General features: G+C 49.6%; 1 protein-coding gene across 1 annotated transcript in view; it reads left to right on the top strand.

Annotated features, from left to right (window-relative positions):
* The window catches only part of LOXL2 (lysyl oxidase like 2), a 93,858-nt gene that overhangs the window by 58,268 nt on the left and 14,735 nt on the right, over positions 1-20,855 (top strand). Inside the window, exons 6-9 of the mRNA XM_037813045.1 lie at positions 1,517-1,700; positions 9,279-9,430; positions 15,930-16,097; positions 18,744-18,909. Coding sequence (XP_037668973.1) covers positions 1,517-1,700; positions 9,279-9,430; positions 15,930-16,097; positions 18,744-18,909 — 670 coding nt within the window. The remainder of the gene's footprint in view (positions 1-1,516; positions 1,701-9,278; positions 9,431-15,929; positions 16,098-18,743; positions 18,910-20,855) is intronic.

Here is a 20,855-nt window from a genome sequence, read left to right as displayed (position 1 = left end):
ACATGCTCTTGGAGAGGATGTGATGGAAAAGGGAAACCAGGGCGAGAGACTGGATGCAGCCCCTCCCGGGCTGGTGTATTTTGACAAAAGACAAAGCCCCAAGTGAGAGGAAGGAAATGAATGTGTGATTCCAGCTGTCACCTAGTGCGTGTGGGAACTCTCCGGAGTGCCTCCTGGGGTTTCCAGGGATGGCCCCTTGGGTGAGCCAGCTCTGCCTCCTTGGTCCCTCATGCAGCATGCAGACGTGACCACACCTTCAAAGGTGTGCAGCAGGCGGCCGGGGCCCACGTGGACAGCCACTCCCAGGCCCTCTCCAAACCAGCCACCCTGCAGCCCCGAGCCCCCACCTGCCCTCGCCTACTGCTTGATTCGAAGGCCCCCGTCCTTTCTACAGCCTCAGCTGGAACCTCTAGGCTTTCCTCATTTGTCATCCGTAATACCAGGTCCCACTGTTTTGGAATTCCTCTGCTGTGTGGTTTAAAGCAAAGGAATCAAATTCATACCAAACCAATTAAAAAAAAATAGAGCGAAAGAGCCTTACATCACATTTTCCCTCTGTTTCTTTTTTTTTCTCTCCAGGGCCAGCTGACTTGCCTGGCCACTGCTGGGCTGATGCAAAGTTATTTGACACTCTGCCTCCATTAGGCTGCTTGATGGGAAGGGGGCCCTGGCTTCCGTGGCTTGGGAAGGAAGGTGGAGAACAGAGGCTAGGGCCAGGAGTGTTAATTGTTTTGCTTTGTCTTTGAAAGCTAGAACGAAGGTTCCTGAAGCCACAGGGCATTTTGCACCCACCCTCGTCCCTCTGTTCTTCTCCCCCAGTGCCAGGGTCAGAGCAGTCCCTGGGGTGTGGTGACCCTGGGTGATGTCACAGCATCCCACCCTGCCATGGCCAGACACAAGGTGTGGGGATAGGTGGGGTGTCATTTTATGAGATTTGCACAGGAGTAACAAACGCTCTCCACCAGCACCTTGACACCACTGGGTTACGCCTTACAACATGGGAGCCGGGTCACTTGACTCCATCTGCTCTCATACCCTGGTTTCTGGGCGTATGTGTTGGGCAGAGGTGGGGGGTGCTCAAAAGGTTGCCAGGCTTTGACTTATTACTGACACCTCTTTCTGTAGCTCTACATCTTGAGGTTCTGGGCTAAGGGGCGGAGGGAAGTGCTGATGGGGAGATCATTGAGCCGGGCATGGGTTGAGGTGATGAGGGGAGAGGAGAATAAAGCAGCCGTGCTCGTGGTCACAGCTAAGGACGAGCTGATGGGCTCCCCAGGGCTCCAGGAGCCAGGGAGCTGGCACCAGAGCAGACTGTATAGTGAGTACACACACACACACACACACACACACACACACACACACACACACACACACACCAAGCTCAGTTTCAGCTCCTAGACTGCCTGCCTGGGCTGGGGGTGGAGGTGGAGAGGTGGGGGGAGGGGAGCGTGCCTCCCCAGCTCCCACCAGCTGGAGCATCAGCTTCTCCACTCAGCAGGACCGTGTGTCTCCCCAGCAACCCCTGGTGCGGTTGAGAGGTGGTGCCAACATTGGAGAGGGCCGCGTGGAGGTGCTGAAGAACGGAGAGTGGGGCACCATCTGTGACGACAAGTGGGACCTGGTTTCGGCCAGCGTGGTCTGCAGAGAGCTGGGCTTTGGGAGTGCCAAAGAGGCCGTCACCGGCTCCAGGCTGGGCCAAGGTAAGGAGAGGGCGGGTGTTGGCGTGGCCTCTTCCTGGCTGAGCTTTGCTGGGTGAGCGCAGCCCCCTGCCGGGTGCCTGTCTGATGGCCTTGTGCTTCTTAGGGTCTCCTTGCTCCCCACCCCCTTCAGCAGCTACGGCTCTGTTAGGGAAGTGCGGGCCTCTCCCCAGACAGAGATGGAAGGGATCTTAGAGAACACTGTGTGCAAACTCCCCATTTTATGGATTTGAAAGCTGAGGCCCATAGTAAATTGACCACAGTGAAACAGCCTGTTAACAGCAAATGAATACTTGAGCTTAGGTCTCCCTGCTCCTAACCCAGTCTTCTCCACCAGCCCATGCTGAGAAAGCCTGGGAATTCATCAGATAGTGGACCAGCCCTGGAGGCAAAAAATCCCAGATGTCTTCTTGCTTTTCCACCCCGGTGCAGCACCACGAGCATTTCTCCCACTGACACTGGAGAGAGGGGGCAGGAAGCCTTGTACCATCTCTCACAACACACGAACAGGAGGGGGCCTGGTTTTTATTAAGTGTCCTGAACAAATTTTTCATTTGAGCAAATATCAAAAGTATAGCAGGCTTAAGTGGATCACTCTGTTGAGAGAAATGTGCAAACACGGGACTACAAATCGTTTCCCCTCCCTGACAAGGCCCCACGAAGACCACTTATCCTTTCAAGCCCTGGCTTTTTAGAAGGGCAGGCGTTCACCCAAACAGACTCTGCACCCACCCCGGAGACCGCCCAGCCCTCCCCCAGAGAACTGCGGTTTGAACGAGGGGCATCACTGTCGTTTCCTGGAATCTTGTCAGTGCTGCCCCGCAGGGAGGCTGCTGTGGACGGGGCAGGGAGGAGGGGGAAGGGGCTGCGGCAGGGGTGTGGGTGGCCTCGCCTGTGGGGAGAAGAGGTTTCCGTCCTTTCGGAATACAGCCCTCGCCCCTCAGAAAGGAATGTGGTGAGGTCACTGCTCACAGCCTGCAGGAAATCATAGTCCCTGTCTCCCGGGGCCTGAGCTCCACATCCACTGGTTTCCTGGTGGGAAACTAGAATCACAGGTTTAACTTAACCTCCAACTCGATTAAAGCATATGGCGCTTTTACACTTCTAGAAGTAGAGCTCATCTCTCTGGGGCCATTTGTTGGTTCTTTTTACACTCTGTCCATGCCCAATTTTGGGGGGGGGAGGGGGTGTCAACTCTTGTGTGCATATGTACGTGTGTGTTCAAAGAAAACTTTACTTACGAAAACAGGCGGCAGACCAGACTTGGCCTTGCGGGTTGTGGGTTGCCAGCTCCCATCTAGAGTTATTAGTAGCAAGTTAAACTTCCTCAGATTGTGTTCGGTTGTGAAGTGGATTTTCTTTTTTAATTAGAGAAGTTGTAGGTTTAGGGATCAACTCTTAATGGTTCCCTGTGGTTGCATGGAGGACAGCTTTCTAGTGGACTGGAGTCCTGGATGTCACTGCTGGCAAGGTCCTTAGGTGACACCTAGGACAACGGGTGAGGAAATTGAGACTCAGAAGGACACCTGACTTTCCTGAGGCCATGCCCATAGTCAGTGTCAGAGAAAGACTGGAATCCACGTCTTCTCACTTTCAAATTTGGCTTTTTTCTTTTATACCCACTTTGGCCCAGTCCTACCTCCATTCTCCGATCTGTGCAAGCTTCCTAGGTGTGCACTGAAGTTCGGGGGTCAGGCACAGATTTTGATGTAGCATCCTCCTGGTGTGGCAGCTTCAGTTTGTAACATAACAATTCTCCTCTCCTGGTCATGGCAAACTCGTCGGGTCCCATTGGATCTTGAAAATTCCCACAGTCCATTTTACTGAGTGGCTAACATGTCGATTTGTGCTCTCCCAGGGCCCACGGAACAAAGATCACTCATTCTGAGGAATAAACAACCACTTGCATGACATAAACATTCCATTCGCCATGGGCGTGTGCTATTTGACCTAATTATTTCACTGGCCAAAGCAGCCAAAGGTTTCCACGGCATCAGGGCCTTCTGGATCCTGGGGAAAGAGACATTTCAGTTGACATTTTCAATGCGGTCCTTGAAAGAACCATTGGATGATTTATTATCTTCTGCCCTGCTAGAAAGGGTCGACTCTAGCAGGCAGAAAAGGAAAAGTACTGCATTCAATGTCAAGTGTCCATCCTGGCTCTAGCTGGCACACCAGGCAGCCACACCCAGAGCTAGGGTCGTGAAAGGGTGAGACCCAAGACTCCCAGCCTGGCCCTGCCGCTCACTTGCTCCGTGGCCTGGAGCAACCCTCTGGGCCTCCGAACCTTCACTCAGAAACCAGGCGGGTGGATTAACAATGTCTGAGGTTCTGATTGTTTCCAGACTGGGATTCTCTAAGAGACCTGTTCTTATCACCAGGTTGAATGTTAGGTCATAGCATAAAAATGTTTTATGTTCCCGGAACTCCCCGCAGACATCTGCGGGCTACTGCACCGCTACTGTCTGTCCACCCATCCGCCTCTCCCCGAAGCTGAAAGGGGGATAGGGGTAGGGCCTGTGGCTTTTATCTCTGTGCCCTTATTGCCATATCCGTGCCCAGCACATAGCACTGAAGATTAAAAATGAGGAATGAATGAATGAATGAATGAATGAGTTCCAATTGATTAAGTTGGGTCAGCTGAATGAACACAGTGAAGAAATTTCAACACTCTAGAGCAGAGCTGTTCAATAGAAGAATAAGGTGAGCCACATATGTATCTTAAATTTTCTAGTTACCACGTTAAAAAAAGTTAAAAGAAACAAGTGAAATTGTTTTTAATAATGCATTTTATTTAACCGAATATATCAAAAATATTATTTCAACAGGTAATAATATAAACATTAATGAGATATTCCCCCCCCTTTTTTTTTCACTAGATCTTTGAAATCCAGTGTGTATTTTATACTCACAGCACATCTTAATTCTGATCACTCGCATTTCGAATGCTCAATAGCCATGTGTGGCCAGTGGCTGCAGAACTGGACAGTACGGGTCTAGAACAGAGACTTTAAAATTCTTTTGCCTACAATCCACAGTAAAGAATATGATACAGAACATGCTACACACATAAAACTGAAACAAAAGGTTCATGAAACAATGCTTACTTTTACAACATGTATAACATCATGGCATTTCTCATCATCTATCATGCTTTTTAAAATCTGATTGCAGCCTACTAAATTGGCTGTTCAACCTGCTAATGGGTCTCAACCCCCAGAGTTGTGCTTTAGTCTAGCAATCAACATTTGTTCATGTTGATTATTTGGTGATGATGATTATGATGATAGTTACAATGATGATAGCAAATAGTTATTGAGCAATTACTATGTGCTGCATTCTGTTCTAAACACTTTGCTTATCCTAACTCATTTAATTCTCACAACAACCCAATAAATGAGGAAAGTTGGAACCAAACATTAAGTAACTGGCCCAAGGGTAGACCTGCATCCTGGAATGAAGACTTCATTTATTCCACAGGCATTTGTAATAACGGGTTCCGCTCACCAGGAGCTCAAGCGAAGTGGGAGAAGTAAGAAATAACCCCAAAGATAACTAACAAATAAAAGATGGTGCCTAGGAAATACTACTGACAATAATGCCCACCACTCACTGACTCCCTAGTAAATGCCAGTCACTAGATGTACTTTGTCCCTTTCATTCCTCATAACCTCAGTGCTGCAAGAAGGATATTATTATTGTCCTATTACTGTTGCTCCAGTGAGTAAAGCAGAGCTCAGAAAGATTTCATCATAGCCCGAGGAGACCCAGGCTGAATTCAGTTTCAGGCTTACTGCAAAACTCATTGCGTGACAAGTGAGGTATAAACAGTAAACCCTGTAGAGGTTTAGATTTAGGTGAGGTCCCTTTTAAGCTGAGCTGTGGAGGAGAAGGGATTTGAGCAGCTCCTCAAAGACAAGCCTCTCCTCAGGTAGACAGAAAGGAAAACACAGCATTTACCTGGGACCAGAGTGCTCAGCTCTTTCCCAGAGTAAACCTCTTGCTCTTTTCCAGCATAGGGTTTTCTCTCTCAAGTCTCCTGAATGAACTTCAGAAATATTTCAAGATCATGGCTGTAGGGTCAGACTGCCTGGTTCGAATCCTGGCTCCACCCCTGGGCCAGTTACTTAATGCTTGGTTCCCAGTTTCCTCCTGTGTTGGGTTGCTGGGATGATTAAATGAGTTGGTATAAACAATGTGTTTAGAATCCAGCACGCAGGAAGTGCTCAGTAAATGTTAGCTGGCGTCATCGCAACCATCACCATCATCGTCATCAACAAACAAGCCTCTGATCTGACACTGGCTACCCCAGTCCCAGGTTGCTGCTTATTTCTGCGGAGATCTTAATCCATGAGCTATGGCCCTTGCTTGCTTCAAGGGCTCTCTTTAGGATCTGTATTTTGTCACAGCTTTTCCATTCTGTGTCCTTCTTTGACTGCTTCAGCTATTGTCACCAATGTGCTTTTATAAATGTTTTAAAGTTTTATAAAATTCAAGGGAGTGAAAATTTTCATCACTTACAGATTTCTCAGGAAAATCAAAACTTGGCTCTTACCTATAATCCTAGGTTGCTCCTGGAAGTTATTTTTTCCCTTGGTAAGCCTTGATATTGGGGGTCTCCAAAAACCCCAGACAGGGCCAAAGACCCTCTGTTGGGCTCCAAAGCACTCACGGTCCCCTCCATATTGAATGTTTATCTCATTATATTAGTTGTTGTGTGTCTGCCTGTCCTGTGAACTGTGAGCTCTTTGAGGCAGGGCCTTGCCTTATTCATGTTTAAATCTCCAACACCAGGCACTGAGACTGACATGTAACAGGAGCTCAACGAATCCAACAACATCCATTTAGACGCTATGTATTACACCTTTGTTCTAGTTTGCTAATGCTTCTGGAATGCAAAACACCAGAAATGGATTGGCTTTTATAAAGGGGGGGGGGGGCATTTTGTTACACAGTTATGGTCTTAAGACCATAAAGTGTCCAAGGTAACACATCAACAATTGGGTACCTTCACTGGAGGATGGCTAATAGTGTCCAGAAAACCTCTGTTAGCTGGGAAGGCACGTTGCTGGCATCTGCTCCAAAGTTCTGGTTTCAAAATGGCTTTCTCCAAGGATGTTCCTCTCTAGGCAGCAGTTCCTCAAAAACATCACTCTTAATTGCTCTTGGGGTGTTTGTCCTCTCTTATCTTCTCTGGAGCAAGAGTCTGTTTTTAACGGCCGTCTTCAAACTGTCTCTCATCAGCACCTACTCTCTCAGCTTCTGTGCATTCTTCAAAGTATCCCTCTTGGCTGTAGCAAGCCCACTCCTTCCGTCTGAGCTTATACAGTGCTCCAGTAAGCTAATCAAGGCCCACGCTGAATGGGCAGGGCCACACCTCCATGGAAATTATCCAATCAGAGTTATCACCCACAGTTGGGTGGGTGCATTTCCACAGAAACAACCTAATCCAAACATTCCAACTTAATCCCCACTAATATGTCTGCCCCCACAAGACTGCATCAAAGAATATGGCTTTTTCTGGGGAACATAATACATTCAAACCGGCACAGCCTTCCTATTTGCTGGGCACTGTTGAGACCACAAAGGGGAAAACGGGTGTGTCCCTCCCTCGTGGATCCTCCAGCCTGGTGAGGAGGACAGACAGACATTAAACAAATAACCACCTAAATTCAAGGTAAATTAGAGGGCTGAAGAAGGGGCTGTGCAAGGGGACCCAACTTAGCCTGGGCTGTCGGAAAAGAATCACTTGGGCTGCTGTAGGGAGAACAGATTGGAATAAGCAAGAGGGGAGGGAGATGAGAGGCTATTGCATGAATCCAAATAGGAGATGGTGGGGTTGAACCAGTGTTGTGGTGGAAGAAATGGGGAAAAAAAAACCTAATCCAGATTTTGGAGGCATGAACAGAATGCAGGGTAGATGGGTTGTCGGGGGTACCAGAGGTGACCTCCGGGTTCTGGCAAGAACAACCTGGGGATGAAGGTGCATTTCTGAGATGGGGAGGCCTGGAGGCGAACGATCATACTGCTGGCCTTGGAAGCCGAGAGAACAAAAACAGACAACTCTCCAAGGTGTTCTCCCTGAAGGAGAGGAGAGTGATGGGCCAAGGGAGGTGTGGGGTCAAGCAAGAATCATCGTAAAGTTGGTCATTTAGAGCAGGCTAAGTGCTGGGGGACAAGACCCAAACAAGAGGAGGATGGCGAGGCCCGGAAGAGCACAGAGATGGCCTCCAGGCAGGGTCCCGGGGAGGTGGGGGTAGGTGCAACCCAGGGAACCAGTAAGGAACTAGACTTTGATGCCTCCTAGTGGACTAGAGAGAGAAGGGGGTATGTGTTGGCTCCACTGGGAATCCTCTCCACAGCAATGTGAGGTTCACTCTTGTTATCTCAGTGCCTGTAACAGAAGCTTCCCCACAGGCTCCCCATGGGTGATTTGCTGGGTGTCTCCCGTCGACCCCTCCAGGTCCCCTCTCCATCCTTGCCTGTATTGTCCAGTCCCCCAGAAGGCTCTGTTGGGTTGGCTGATGAGCACTGGCAAGAGACTGGGGTGTAGGGAGAAGAGAGAGGCCAGGGTTTTCATTCTCCGAGAGGGAGGGCCCCACGGGATGTCCTCCACCAGTGGTAACCGCTCTTATCAGGCGGCCTCGCCATGCAGCTCTTCTTTCACTGTCCTGGTTCAGATACTGTGCACCCCCCACCCCCAAAACATCCACACAGTCCTTGTGGTGGCGTCTGTGCCCCATTGTTCTAGCCCCTGAGTACTGGACTATCCTTTATGATACCCCTATATCTGTCCACACCTTTATTTTAAAAATCCCTCTTTGTAACTCTCCTCAAATCATCTGATTTAAGTATGACGTCCGTATGCAGGGACCCTGACTGATAACAGTGATAGTCCTCTGTTCAGATTTGTAGATGCATGGAACGTTGAAGTTATGAAGGAAACTTAGATGTCATTTACTCCAACACCTTCACTTTGTGATGAAACCAATACTCAGAGAGGCTGTAATTTGGCCAAAGTCACATAGCAAGTTAACAGCATACTCTATACCATCTTATGTGAGAAGTGAATTCCAAAACAAAAAGCAGTGGTTTACTTGTGGATCACACTCCCTTTATCCAGTGTATCAGTGGATGAGTAGAAAAATGGGGACAAAACCTAAATGAAAAATAGGGTGGGATGGCGGGGTGATTTGGGTGTTCTTTTTTATTTTTATTTTTATTTTTTATTCTTATTCTGATTCTTTCTGGTGTAAGGAAAATGTTCAAAAATAGATTGGGGTGATGAATGCACTATATGATGGTACTGTGAACAGTTGATTGTACACCATGGATGATTGCACGGTATATGAATATATCTCAATAAAACTGAATTTTTTTAAAAAAAGGCAGTAGGTTAGCATGAGAAACCTCATCCTGGGATACATTTTCTTCTCTCCCTGGGGTCACTGAGCTGATTATGGGAGGCAGCTAGGACAGTTTTAAGAATGGAAGAGGCATACTAATTGTTTGGGACTTTCTTTCCAATTCCAGAAAATTTTCTCCAGAGATTCTCACAGCCTGTTTATTTTCCCTCACCAGGGATAGGGCCCATCCACCTAAACGAAATCGAGTGCACTGGGAATGAGAAGTCCATCATAGACTGCAAATTCAATGTCGAGTCTCTGGGCTGCAGCCATGAGGAAGATGCTGGTGTGAGGTGCAACATCCCTGCCATGGGCTTCCAGAAAAAGGTCAGGAGACTGGGCGCCTGGAGGGCACTGCATTCGGGTGTTGGTCACGGAGGCCCCAGGAAGTGTAGACCAGGTGGCCTCACCCTGAAGTTTTCCAGCAGGTGGTATTAGGGTGCTCCGATGACGGACTCAGGAGGCGCTCGGCTCTCCCGTCATCACCACTAATGGCACTGTCAGCTAGCACGTGTAAGTTTGTCCAATGAGAAACATCTGTAGAAGCACCACCCTGAGTTCCTTCCCATGGCGGATGTTGGGCGTCCGTGGTGGGCCACGCCCTGCGTTGGAACTGGACACACACATGCAGTCACAACTCAGTCCTTGCGGCCAGGGGCGCAGCACCTGCGACGCCCTGAGCACAGGCCCTTTCCGAGGACCCAGAGGAACCACATCCGACAGCAGGCCCACAACCACCCAGAAATGTAAGCAAAATACAGACAGTATTTTGGAAAGGAAAGCTATTTTGGTAACCAGAGGGAAAGAAAAGGGATCCAAATGGCACTATAGCCACAGACACCCCCTTCTTTCCTGACACAGAGTTCTAAAAACTTATACTGTGTCCTCTAGCTTGGGTGGCCTTGCCCAAGGAGGCCTAGGAGACAGTTGGTCCATCCAATCCTACCAAAAGGCAAAGTAACTCCCATTTAGCCATTCACTATGCCCATGAATTTGTCTAGGTGTTGCATGTCATCCAGCACATGGCTAGCATGTTGGGAGAGTTTCTTGAGTGCTTATTTTTAAATTAAGCAAATGCTGACGCCAGGGTGCAGGGTGGTTCCCCAGCCTGGCCCCTGTGCTGGCAGCAATTCTTGGTCCTGGCACCAGCAGCCTAAGGTGCCACCCAGCTGGGCAGCCATAACACATCTCAGGCAATTCACCACCCAGCGGGGCCAGAACATGTGGACACCAACAGCCCTTGGCTGAGCCAGGCATTCATTTGTGGGTGACCAAGAATGGGGGGTCACAACCCCCGCAGCTGTGAGGAAGGCTCACAGTCTGTAACTACCCATCAGCATTCTGGGACAGCCACAATAAAGCTGTAAAAAGCCTTGCCAGGAGTCCCAGCGTGCTGTGGTGCTATTCTCTTAAGACAGGTAGGAGTTTGGTGGAATGAGGTTTTCAAACCAAATGAGAGACCTAAGCCAAAGAAGTGGAGGACTATGTTCTGATTAGTAGATGCACCTGAGCCAGGTGACAAGTCATGACAATGGAAGAGTCACGGCCCCAACCAAACAGTCCTCACCCTTTCCTCGGGGCCCTCTGGATTCCCTGCCCTCCAGCATAGGGAGCAGGAGAATGTTACACTCGGATTTACTTAATTCTATCCTCCTGGGAGTAAATGGGGAAAACCACCTAGGAAATAAATGCACATAGGCTGTGGGAATTGCCTTGCAATCTGCAGCAAGGAAATGCATGGCGTGGTGTGTGGCCCCAAAGGGCCTTAGCAAAGACACTGGGTGGAATCTAGAATCCCGAGTTTTATCCCTCACCAGCTGTGTGAGTCCAGCTGGCTTATTAATCCCTTTGAGTTTTCAGTTTCCTCCTCTGAAAATAAGGAAGCGAGAGACATGATTCCCATCTTCCCTTCCAGTCCAGAGTTCATTAGGAAACTGACTTTTCTAGACAGCTAGTAAAGGCTGCAGGCTTGGAACTAGATGGTTTTGTCTGTCCAGTAACAACAAAGCCTCATTTCTCTAATTGCTGGGAGAGAGGAGCCAAGGTGGGAAGGCTCTGGGAAGGGCAAGTGGGTTTACCAGATGAGCTCATCTACCCCAGGGGATGCACCTCCTTTGCCGACCTCCGTTTGCCCTCTGAACTGGGGGCCTGGCCCTGGCTTGGCAGCAGGATCAGGCACATGTGTGGGATTTGAGTTGGAAAGTCGCCATGTTTCCTTTCATGTTCAACATCTGGATTATGTTACTTCTTCCCCTACCCTACCACCTCCAAAAATAGGTGTGGGGCTGGATAACCACAACTTTATCAAAACATGGCCCAGCCTTGCAATACTCCAGTGTCAGGAGGTGTTTTGTTTCCCAATTCGTGCTCAGAAAAATTTAGCTGCCCACACTCGACTCCCTTCTTTAAAACCCCATACTTCTGCCATAGAGAACCAAAGGAAGAGGAAAACGGAAATGTCTGGCTTGTTTTAAGAAATTTTGAGAAGGGCTGACCTTCCCCTGCTTCCTCATGGCTTGGATGTGGTGTGGCTGGGTGAGTGGAGGGTGACACCCAAGATACCGGGTGATGAGAAGGGAGGGCCAGGGCCTCTTGGGGTTCCTCTGACACTGGTGAGGTCAGAACACCTTCAGCAAGCAAACCAGGCAATTCCCACGGTGTTGCCCCCTGCAGTGGGGCTGAGAATGCAGAACTGTGTCCTGGGCTGAGTCAGAACTTCATTGGCAGCCACTCCTGTGCCCTTCTGATTTTCTCTGGGAAACAGGAAAAGTGCCCAAATGTGTCCTGAAGTGCCTAGATTCCTTCCAGAGCATTCGAACCCTGCTCCCTGCCCCAGGGGCTGCTCCAGGCCTTGAAGAACCACTGCAGGATCTGGAAGCCTTGGGAAGCACTTCACAGAGAGGTCCTAGCTTGCCCTTGTGAGCACATATCTTCTTTGTCCTGGAGTTGGTGTGGCAGCTGTGTTCATCAGCTGGAATTTCTGAGATTTTCCTCAGCTTTAGAACCCAAAACAGGGATACTGCCACGCAGCCATCAGACTCTGGGATGCCACACAGGCAGCTGTGGGCCGTGGAAGAGGGTCCTCACGGACCTCCCACAGGAAGCCCGAGAGACAGGACCTTAGACTTTGAGGTGAGTGCCCCACTGCCCCATAGGAGGAGGAAAAAGGGTGAACCACGGGCTTCTTCAGCATCCTCCATTCTAATTAATCGTTCATTGACCTCAAGGGGGCAAAACAAAGCTTTTGTGAGGCCGCAGCATCTGAAGGGGGCGCTGGTGGGAGCCCCCTGCCCCAGGTGCCATCAATAAGGCAGGGCTACTCTGTAGGGAATTTAAAAACAATAATAAACCCTATTAAAAGTCATTCTGCTTTTTATTGGCACCATGTGCTGGCCCTCTAAACTGTCAGTGCTAACTCCTGCCCACCAGCGGTCCATGCCCCACTGGCTCATGTGGTACAGAGGTGGGGCAGAAGCTGGGAAACCGTGCTTGGGGAGAGAGGAGAAGGGGACAAGACCTGGACCTCCCACAGAGAAGGGAGCCTTAGCTTCAGGCTTCCCGAAGCCAGAACTCAGGTTCTGACAGCCTAGAAGCACACCTGCAGTCTCTATTGCAGTGCCCACTGCGTCTGTCTGTCCTTTCTGGACGCACAGTTTCATCTGACCCATGTCCAGGCCAGAAGGCTGGAGGTTCAGGGGGCTGGGGCAAGGGGATGTGAGGGAGGAGCTGACGACTGCTCCCCACCAAGACTGAAGCCGTGCAGAGGTGACAAGACGTGGTTTCCACAAGGGACAATGTTGGGTGCTTTAGCAAGTTCCCTAAGCATCAGGGGTCATTCCAGACCCCAGAACCCCAATGGACAGTAAACACCTCAGAATCCAGGGCCTGGACCTCCTGCCAGGAGTGCTCTGTCCCCATCCCCACTCTGAACACCCCTGCTGGGTGCTCAGTTCTGTTTCCCCCAAGCCCTGCAGTTACAGGCAGAGATTCCTGCTTCAGACGAAGGCTTGGTGGAGAAGGGCTTAATCAGGTGGTTGGAGAGGGTCTGGTCTGGTAGTTAAGAGACACTTGCCTCATCTGAGTCTCTGCTTTCTCATCTGTGAAATGGGGGTGACCAAAGTGCTGCCTCCTAGGTTGTTGAGAGGGTCCAATGGGCTCATGTCCATAAGGACGTGTGCCGAGCCAGGGACAGTGAGTGCTCCCCAGACCTCCCAGCACCTAGCACAGTGCCTATCCTTAGTAGGTGCTCAATAAATACTGGACAAAAAAATGGATCAGGAGAAATCCAGGCTGCCCAGGCACAATTAACTGGATCTCTTGGAGTCCGTGTTACTAGCAGGAAGCTCAGTAAGCACACAGAGGAAGTGCACAGTGAAATTCAGGCCTTGGTTAAGGCTCATAAGCCGAGGAATAGACCTGGAGACATCCTCGGTGAGTTGACATGCCCACATGGCTGACGTGCTATTGCTCTCCTTCCCCGGGATGCTAAAGCTGGGCGTCCTGCCTCCTGACCAAGACAGGCCATTCTAGGGCTTCCCCAATGGCTCTGCTTGTCTTCCATTGTTTGTGTTTTTACAAAGGTCCAAAGATATGTTAGTCATGGTGAGGTATAGCCCACGTCCAATCCAGGGTCCAGTGTCCACCTAACCCTGGGCTCTCAGCCTGGAGACACCCAGGAAAACAAACCTCAGCCTCCCTCAGGCCAGACCTCTTCTGAAGATGGGTCTCCCCACCCTAACAGTGATCACGGTTATGATCATGTCTAACATTTCTTGAGTATTTATTGTGTACCAGACCCTTCTGAGCCCCATACATGAATGCTCTCATTTCATTCACCTACTCGGCAACCTGGGAGGTAGATCTAGCACTGTGACTGCCTTGGCTGTCCGTCTCCTGTCTGTCCTTATTGACCCTTGTATCCCTAAGTCCACAATTAGATCAAGACCCGTGTCCCAGGGTTGGGCTGTAGCAGAGGACTGGGGAACCAACAGCAAAATGTGCTGAAGATCCCAGGAGTGTTTGCATTTTCACAGAGGGTTTCTGGAGGTGCCATGTCTTCTAGAGGTGGGAACTGTTGGCATGTAATGGGAAGCAGGCTAAGATATCTGGGTTGGGAGTGAAGGTTGCATTTTTAGACACCTTCCCCAAACTCCAGACCTGCCTGCTTGACCTCGTATAAGTTGGCCCTTGCTTTCATTCCATAAGGTTGTTCACTTACTCATTCATTCCAAAAATACTCATGGAGTGCCTAATATTTCTGAGATACTGTCTCAGGTGTTGATGTCACAATAAATCAAACAGATACAGCTCTGCCCTTTGGAGCTTATTTATAGCAGAGGAGATGGGTGTTAAATTATTATTAGTTAAATCTTCATTGTCATAAATGCTAGGACAGAGACATATATATAGGGAGCAATAGAATGTGTCGCTAGAGCACTGACCCCAATCTGAGGGAAGCTTCGTTGGGCCTGGGATCTGAACGATGAGCAGGGATTGACTGGGCCATGATGTGAAATGCGCCTCACTGTGTGATGGGGTCAGAAAACTGATGTAACCCCAAACTGAAAGAAGGCCCACGTGCCTGCACGTCAGAGAACAAGGACAAGGGAGACAAGAGATAAAGCTGAAGAGGAGACTAGGGAGAAGGCTGGGAAGCCACTCATGTAGGGGAGTGACATGATCAGATTCATGTTTTCAAAAGATCATTCTGGCTTCTGAGTAGAGAATGGACTGATGAAGCAGGGGAAAGATGAGGTGCTTACTCAGCAAGAAGTGACATCCTTGGAGAAGGAAAATAGGGCTGAACGATGAGCAGGGATGAGCGCATCTGTGTCTCCTGGGCCATGATGTGAAATGTGCCTCATTGGATGGGTTGGGTGGATTGGAGAGAGACTTAGGAGATCAAGCCTATAGGATGAAGATTTTGACAGGATGTGGGGGATACGAAAGAGGATGATACCAAGGACTGCTCTGAGATTTCTGACTTGTATAACAGGATAGATTAGGGATCAGCAAACCATGACCTGCAAGCCAAATGCAGCCCTCCTGTTTTTGTAAATAAAGTTTTATTGGAACACAGCCATACCCTGTCATTTCTGTATCATCTAATGGGGATTGTCTGGCCCACAAAGCCTAAGATATTCACTACCGAAAGTTTGCTGACCCCTGGGATAAATGGTGGTGACTTTTACTGAAATAGAGAATAAGGAGGGTGATAGAGAACAAGTTTAGGGAGAGGAAATAAGAGGGCAGATTGAGAAGTGGGGTCTCCGAGTTGTCCAGGTGGGACTAGCACAGGCAGTTGATTCATGGATCTCAGAAGAGAGTTCTGGGCAGGGCAGGAGAGGATGGGTGGGAACTGCGGGAGGAGATGAGGTCAGAAAATGGAACCAGTGAGGCAGAGGGTGTGGAGAAGAGCAAAGGGCCTGGGAAGCATCTTGGAAAATTCTAGAATTTGAAGGCCCTCAACCACATCTTTTCAAAGCATCTGATCCTAAGAGCGATTTCCCTCACGGGGTTGGATTGGGAAGCAGCAGGGAACAGAGTCAGATTCTGCTGTGGTGCTCAGTGGGGGTCAGAGGACCCCCCCCCCCCATAGCTGCAGAGGCATCTGTGGCCTAGGGGTGGGGACCATTGCTTAAGACCATGCTGGGCACCGTGCTGTGTGCAGGACGCTCTCGGTGGATGCTGTTCAATCTGTGGGTGTCCCACACAGGAAAGACCGCCTGGCTCGGGGCGTGGGAAAATCAGGGCTGAAGGCAGTTTGGTGGGGCTCTCCCTTCCCACCCCCTCCGCCTGGTGACCGTGCATTCCTTTCCGTCCACAGCTGCGCCTGAACGGAGGCCGGAACCCCTACGAGGGCCGGGTGGAGGTGCTGGTGGAGAGGAACGGGTCCCTCGTGTGGGGGACGGTGTGCGGGGAGAACTGGGGCATCGTGGAGGCCATGGTCGTCTGCCGGCAGCTGGGGCTGGGGTTTGCCAGCAACGCCTTCCAGGTGAGAAGTCCCTGCCTCGGACCCCGCCCTGCCCTTCATTCTATTTTTTTTTTTAATTAGAGATGCTGTGGTTTACAGAACAATTGTGCATAAAATCCAGGATTCCCATATACCCCCCTATACTTTCTTTATATTTGTACTATTAACTATATAGTCCATGGTTTACTTAGGGTTCACTTTGTGATGTGCAATATCATGCATCTTTTTCTTTATTTCATTTTTATTCTAGAACTATATGTACAGCCTAACGTTTACCCCTTTTACCGCTTTTAGACACATCAGCCTTGCCTGGCATCGCTGTTGCATTAGCTGTGCCTTCCTCCCTCTACCCCTGTCCCTCTACCCCAAAGAGTAATTCAGCTGAGGGCCGCCAGACTCTGAGTTTCTGCCCTCCTGTCCCCAGCTGCAAGGCAGCACAGGAATGACAAGTAGTGCTCGGGCTTTAAAAGCACCCCATTCTGAACACTAAACTCCTTGTCAGGAGACAGGGGTGGGGTGGGGAGGAGCAGAGGCTGGGGTTCTATGACCTGGGGCAGAGCAGCCACCCTCCCCGCCTGCTTTCCTCCCTGGGAAATGGAATGAATAATCCCAGCTCCACAGCATCTTGGCTCCAAATGCATTTATTAAGCTTCTTACAGAACTGGAAAATGCTTTGAGACCCCCGTCTTGCTTTGCAAAACCTTACTCCAGCCCTGCTTGCAGAAGGGTCTTTTAAGAAGAGAAGGGGTATCTGTGATGATGAGATCTGGCATCTTGCTGGGCCTGTCTGTCTCCCGTGGGCCGCCTGGGGCCCAGGTTTCTTGGAGGGGAGGTGCTGAGTCCTCAGCAGAAGCCCTGAAGCAACTGGGGAGCTGCCCAGTGTCCCCTGCCCCTCTCTGGCTCCTTATTCCAGCACCCCGGAAGGAGGAGGCCTCCGGTGCAGCTGCTCTCATTCTCTGGGAGCTCAGCTTCCCAGGGCCACAGAGTGTGTCTGCTAATATTGTCTACGACAACCCAGGGCACTCTCTAATTCTCCGGTGAAGTGGGAAACAGCGTCACAGCTCACCAGGCAGCTGCCCAGCTGTTCTCGTTCCCTGTCAGCTCTTTCGTAGGACACATGGGCCTGTGCTCTCGGAAACAGACTCTAGGTGGAGTGGGGCAGGTGGGCTGTGTCACAAAGTGGCCTGGGGCCCTACTCTGGCAGCCCAGCTCCCTCAGGCTTGATGATGGCCACCAGCTGGAGTCGTGAAATGGGCCTGGGCCTGATGTCAGTCCTGAATCTTCCACTTATTACACATCCCAGCCCCTCTCCAGGCCGGGCTGCTCATCTGGAGAATGAAGGAGTTGGATGAGATTCCTCCAAGGCCCTTCCTGTTCTGTTGAGCTCTCCTCTGAGGTGCCCAGAAAACTTCCCTGAACCCTGATCCTGCCTTGGGTTCCAAAGCCCAAGAGACCTCAGGGACGAGGCACCCTCCTGTGTCCTCATCCCCGCTCTGCCCTCAACTTCCTCCCTCTGTTCCTCCTGTTTCTCTGCTGGAAACTGCTGGGAAGTGTGAAAGTTTATACTAACAGGGTTTTGACATCCCATAGATCAAAGGGGCCTGTTTTAGTTTCCTAGGCTGCTCAAGCAAATACCATGCAATGGTTCGGCTTACCCGATAGGAATTTGTGCGCTCATGGTTTTGAGGCTAAGATAGAAGTCCGCATCAAGGCATCATCAAAGCGATGTTTTCTTCCTGAAGACCGTGGTGTTCTGGGGCTGGCTGCCAGCAATCCTTGGTCCTTGGCTTGTCACGTGGCAAGTCACATGGCGGCCTCTGGTCTCTCCCTTCTCTTCTGGGTTCCGACGATGTTCAGCTTCTGTCTGCTCCCTCTGTGGTTTTCTCTCGGCTTCTTGCTTCCTGTGGCTTTCTCCCTTTTTATCTGAATTTTGTTTTGCTTATAAAGGACTCCAGCAACAGGATGAAGACCCATCCTGATTGAGGTGGGTCTCACCTTAACTGAAGTAACCTCATCAAAAGGTCCTACTCACGATGGGTCCACACCCACAGGATGGATTAGGTTTAAGAGCATGTTTTTCCGGGGCACATGCAGCTCCAAACTACCACAGGGCCCAGTAAATCTTAGCAACATGAACTCTGTGTAGAACCATCTATTCATTGCTTTCCCCAGAAGTGAATCCAGATATTAGACTTTATGTCATATCTAACTAATTATTGACATAGGTAAATAGATTTCTTCTCTCCTGCCAGCTCTGATCACTGTGTGGTACCCTCCTGGAGCACTGGGTTGAGGGCTCTGAGATCACATTCTGGCTTAGAGGAGAGTGTGCTGTGGTTGATTAGCAATGTCTGTCTTGGGCTCAGGGTGAGGCAGGGGGAGCTGCAGGTGCTTCCCATTCCCGACATGCAACTTTGAACAACTGTGTGACTGCAGCTTCCATAGACTTTCCCAAGGGGGAGAGCGGTAAAATCCAAGTGCTAGGGTCAGAAGACCTGGATTTCAACTGCATGATTTGGATAAGTGGCTCTCTGTGCTTCAGCTATCTCCATCTGAAAAATGAGATCATAAAACCTTGGGATTTTTTGTGGGACTGAAAGTTGGTAAAATATGAAAAAGTGAAAATTCAAGGTGCCGGACTGACCATTTTTTTGTTGATTCATCCAGGAGACCTGGTATTGGCACGGAAATGCCTACGCCAACAGAGTGGTCATGAGCGGAGTGAAGTGCTCGGGCACGGAGCTGTCCCTGGCTCACTGCCGCCACGACGGGGAGGACGTGGCCTGCCCCCAGGGCGGGGTGCAGTACGGGGCCGGAGTGGCCTGCTCAGAAAGTGAGAGTCCCCCACTCCCTGCCAGGCCCCAGGAGAAGCCGTGTCTCAGCAGTCACTCCATGCAAGGCCCTGGGGCCTCCGCCGTGGGCTGAGCAAAGGGGGAGGCAGAGACTGATTCTTGTTAGGTGACAAGAGATGGGGAGGAAAGAGACCAGCCCTCATGCCCCAACCACCAACCTGGCCTGTTGACAGAGGGTAAAAGAAAGTCGGAGGGAGGGACTTGGGAGTCTGGGAGCACTATGTTCAAATCCCAGGGCCACTGTTCACTCTAAGTGACCTCGGGCAGATTATGTGGCTAAGGACTCTGTTCTCATCAGTTAACTGGAGGAGGTAATACTTTCCTGGGAGTGTGTTTCTGAGGTTAGCGAAGCCAGTGAAGCATAGAAGGCACTCTGCCCCCTTGCCTTCCAGACTGTTCCATAGACCGCTTCCTTTTTTCACACCCTAGTGGTAATTTAGCTTCCTGGTTACTCCCTGAGAATTATAGAGAGACTGAAAATATGGAAGGGAAACCCCCAGCCAGGATTCAGAAGGGCCTGTCTCTTGAGGGTCCCCTTCCAGCTGACAGAGGACCAGCCCGTCGGCCTTGTGGCTGTGCTGCCCTCCTAGGCGTAAACCCCACCCTCCTCACCCCCGGCCTCATAAAACTACACTTAGCCACCCCTGTCATGAATCTGGGAGGTGAAAAAGACCCAGGATCAGGCCAGAGAACTTGAGACCAGACCTGTTGCCTACTAGCTGCTGTTGGCTAAGTTAGTTAATTGCTGTGATCCACAGTCGCTTTGTTTTGTTTTCTAGAAACTGGAAGTTAAGTGGGACAATGGATAAATGTGTGTGCTTAATAAACAAATGATGCAATGCCAATTATGCTCGTTAGGGAGACGGTTAAACCTGAGCTCAGTCAGTTCGATTCTCACCAACCCCTTTTGGACTTATTTAGCATCTCCAATCCTCTGTAAAGCAGGGTTCTCCAATGCCCAGAATGAGCTTCTCTGGGGAGACATCACAAGCTCTCGTGTCCTCAGAGGAGAGATGGCGAGGCCACCACCCTGACCTGCCTCCACGAGGGAGAGCACCTGTGCAGGGAGACGGCAGTCACACACCCTGTCAGGGGCCTGTCCTTTGTTTATTAATTTATTTATATTCTTAATATCCCATCTTTTCCAAAAAGAAATTAAAATAACATAAATCTAAATAAAGTTAGCTTAAATTAAAAGCAGATTAAAGAAAGGCAGTTACCAGCAAAAGGATAGTGGCTTAAAATGGAGCCAGGAGAAGGGTTAATAAAAAAATTAGGTACCATACACTACCTCTAGGTGGGTCATAAATCTAACAGTGGGCTTCCTAGCAGCCAAAGGAAAGAGGGAAACCTGGTCACTAATATAATTTACAGTATCCATGAGATAGAAACAAGCCCATTAGTTAAAAAAAAAAGCCCCTTCTCTCAAGGACCTAGAATTATGAGATGAACCATGCCCTGGCCATCCTCATGGAAGACCCAAAAATGAGTTTTCTGGGGCCATTGCTCTGAACTCTCTCAGTTTAGGATAAGTAAATCAAGCCTGTTTTAAGAGATATGCACCTAGGGAGAACTTTCATGTGCCCAGCACTGTTAGGTGGAGACTGAAACAACCTATAAAGAAGCATCAGGGCCTTAAAAAGCCTTTGTCCCAGCAATCTCCCGTATAGAAACATACTCTAAAGAGACAAAGCTATATACACAGATTTACTATAGGATGTTTATCACAGCTTTATCCCTAACAGTGAAGAGTTCCAAACCAGCAAAATATCCAAAAATATGGGATAGGGTTATAAATGAAATATTATGTAGCCATTAAATGAACATCGTAATGGATATTTATTAACATGGAAATATATCAAGATGTATTTTAGGGGAAAGAGTATAAGCAAACTACAGATCTACATACAATATTATACATGTTGGA

This window comes from Choloepus didactylus, chromosome 20 (assembly GCF_015220235.1).
Source record: "Choloepus didactylus isolate mChoDid1 chromosome 20, mChoDid1.pri, whole genome shotgun sequence".
Taxonomy (NCBI): Eukaryota; Metazoa; Chordata; class Mammalia; order Pilosa; family Megalonychidae; genus Choloepus; species Choloepus didactylus.
Note: the sequence above shows the minus strand (reverse complement) of the source record. Positions and strands in the feature narration are given on the sequence as shown.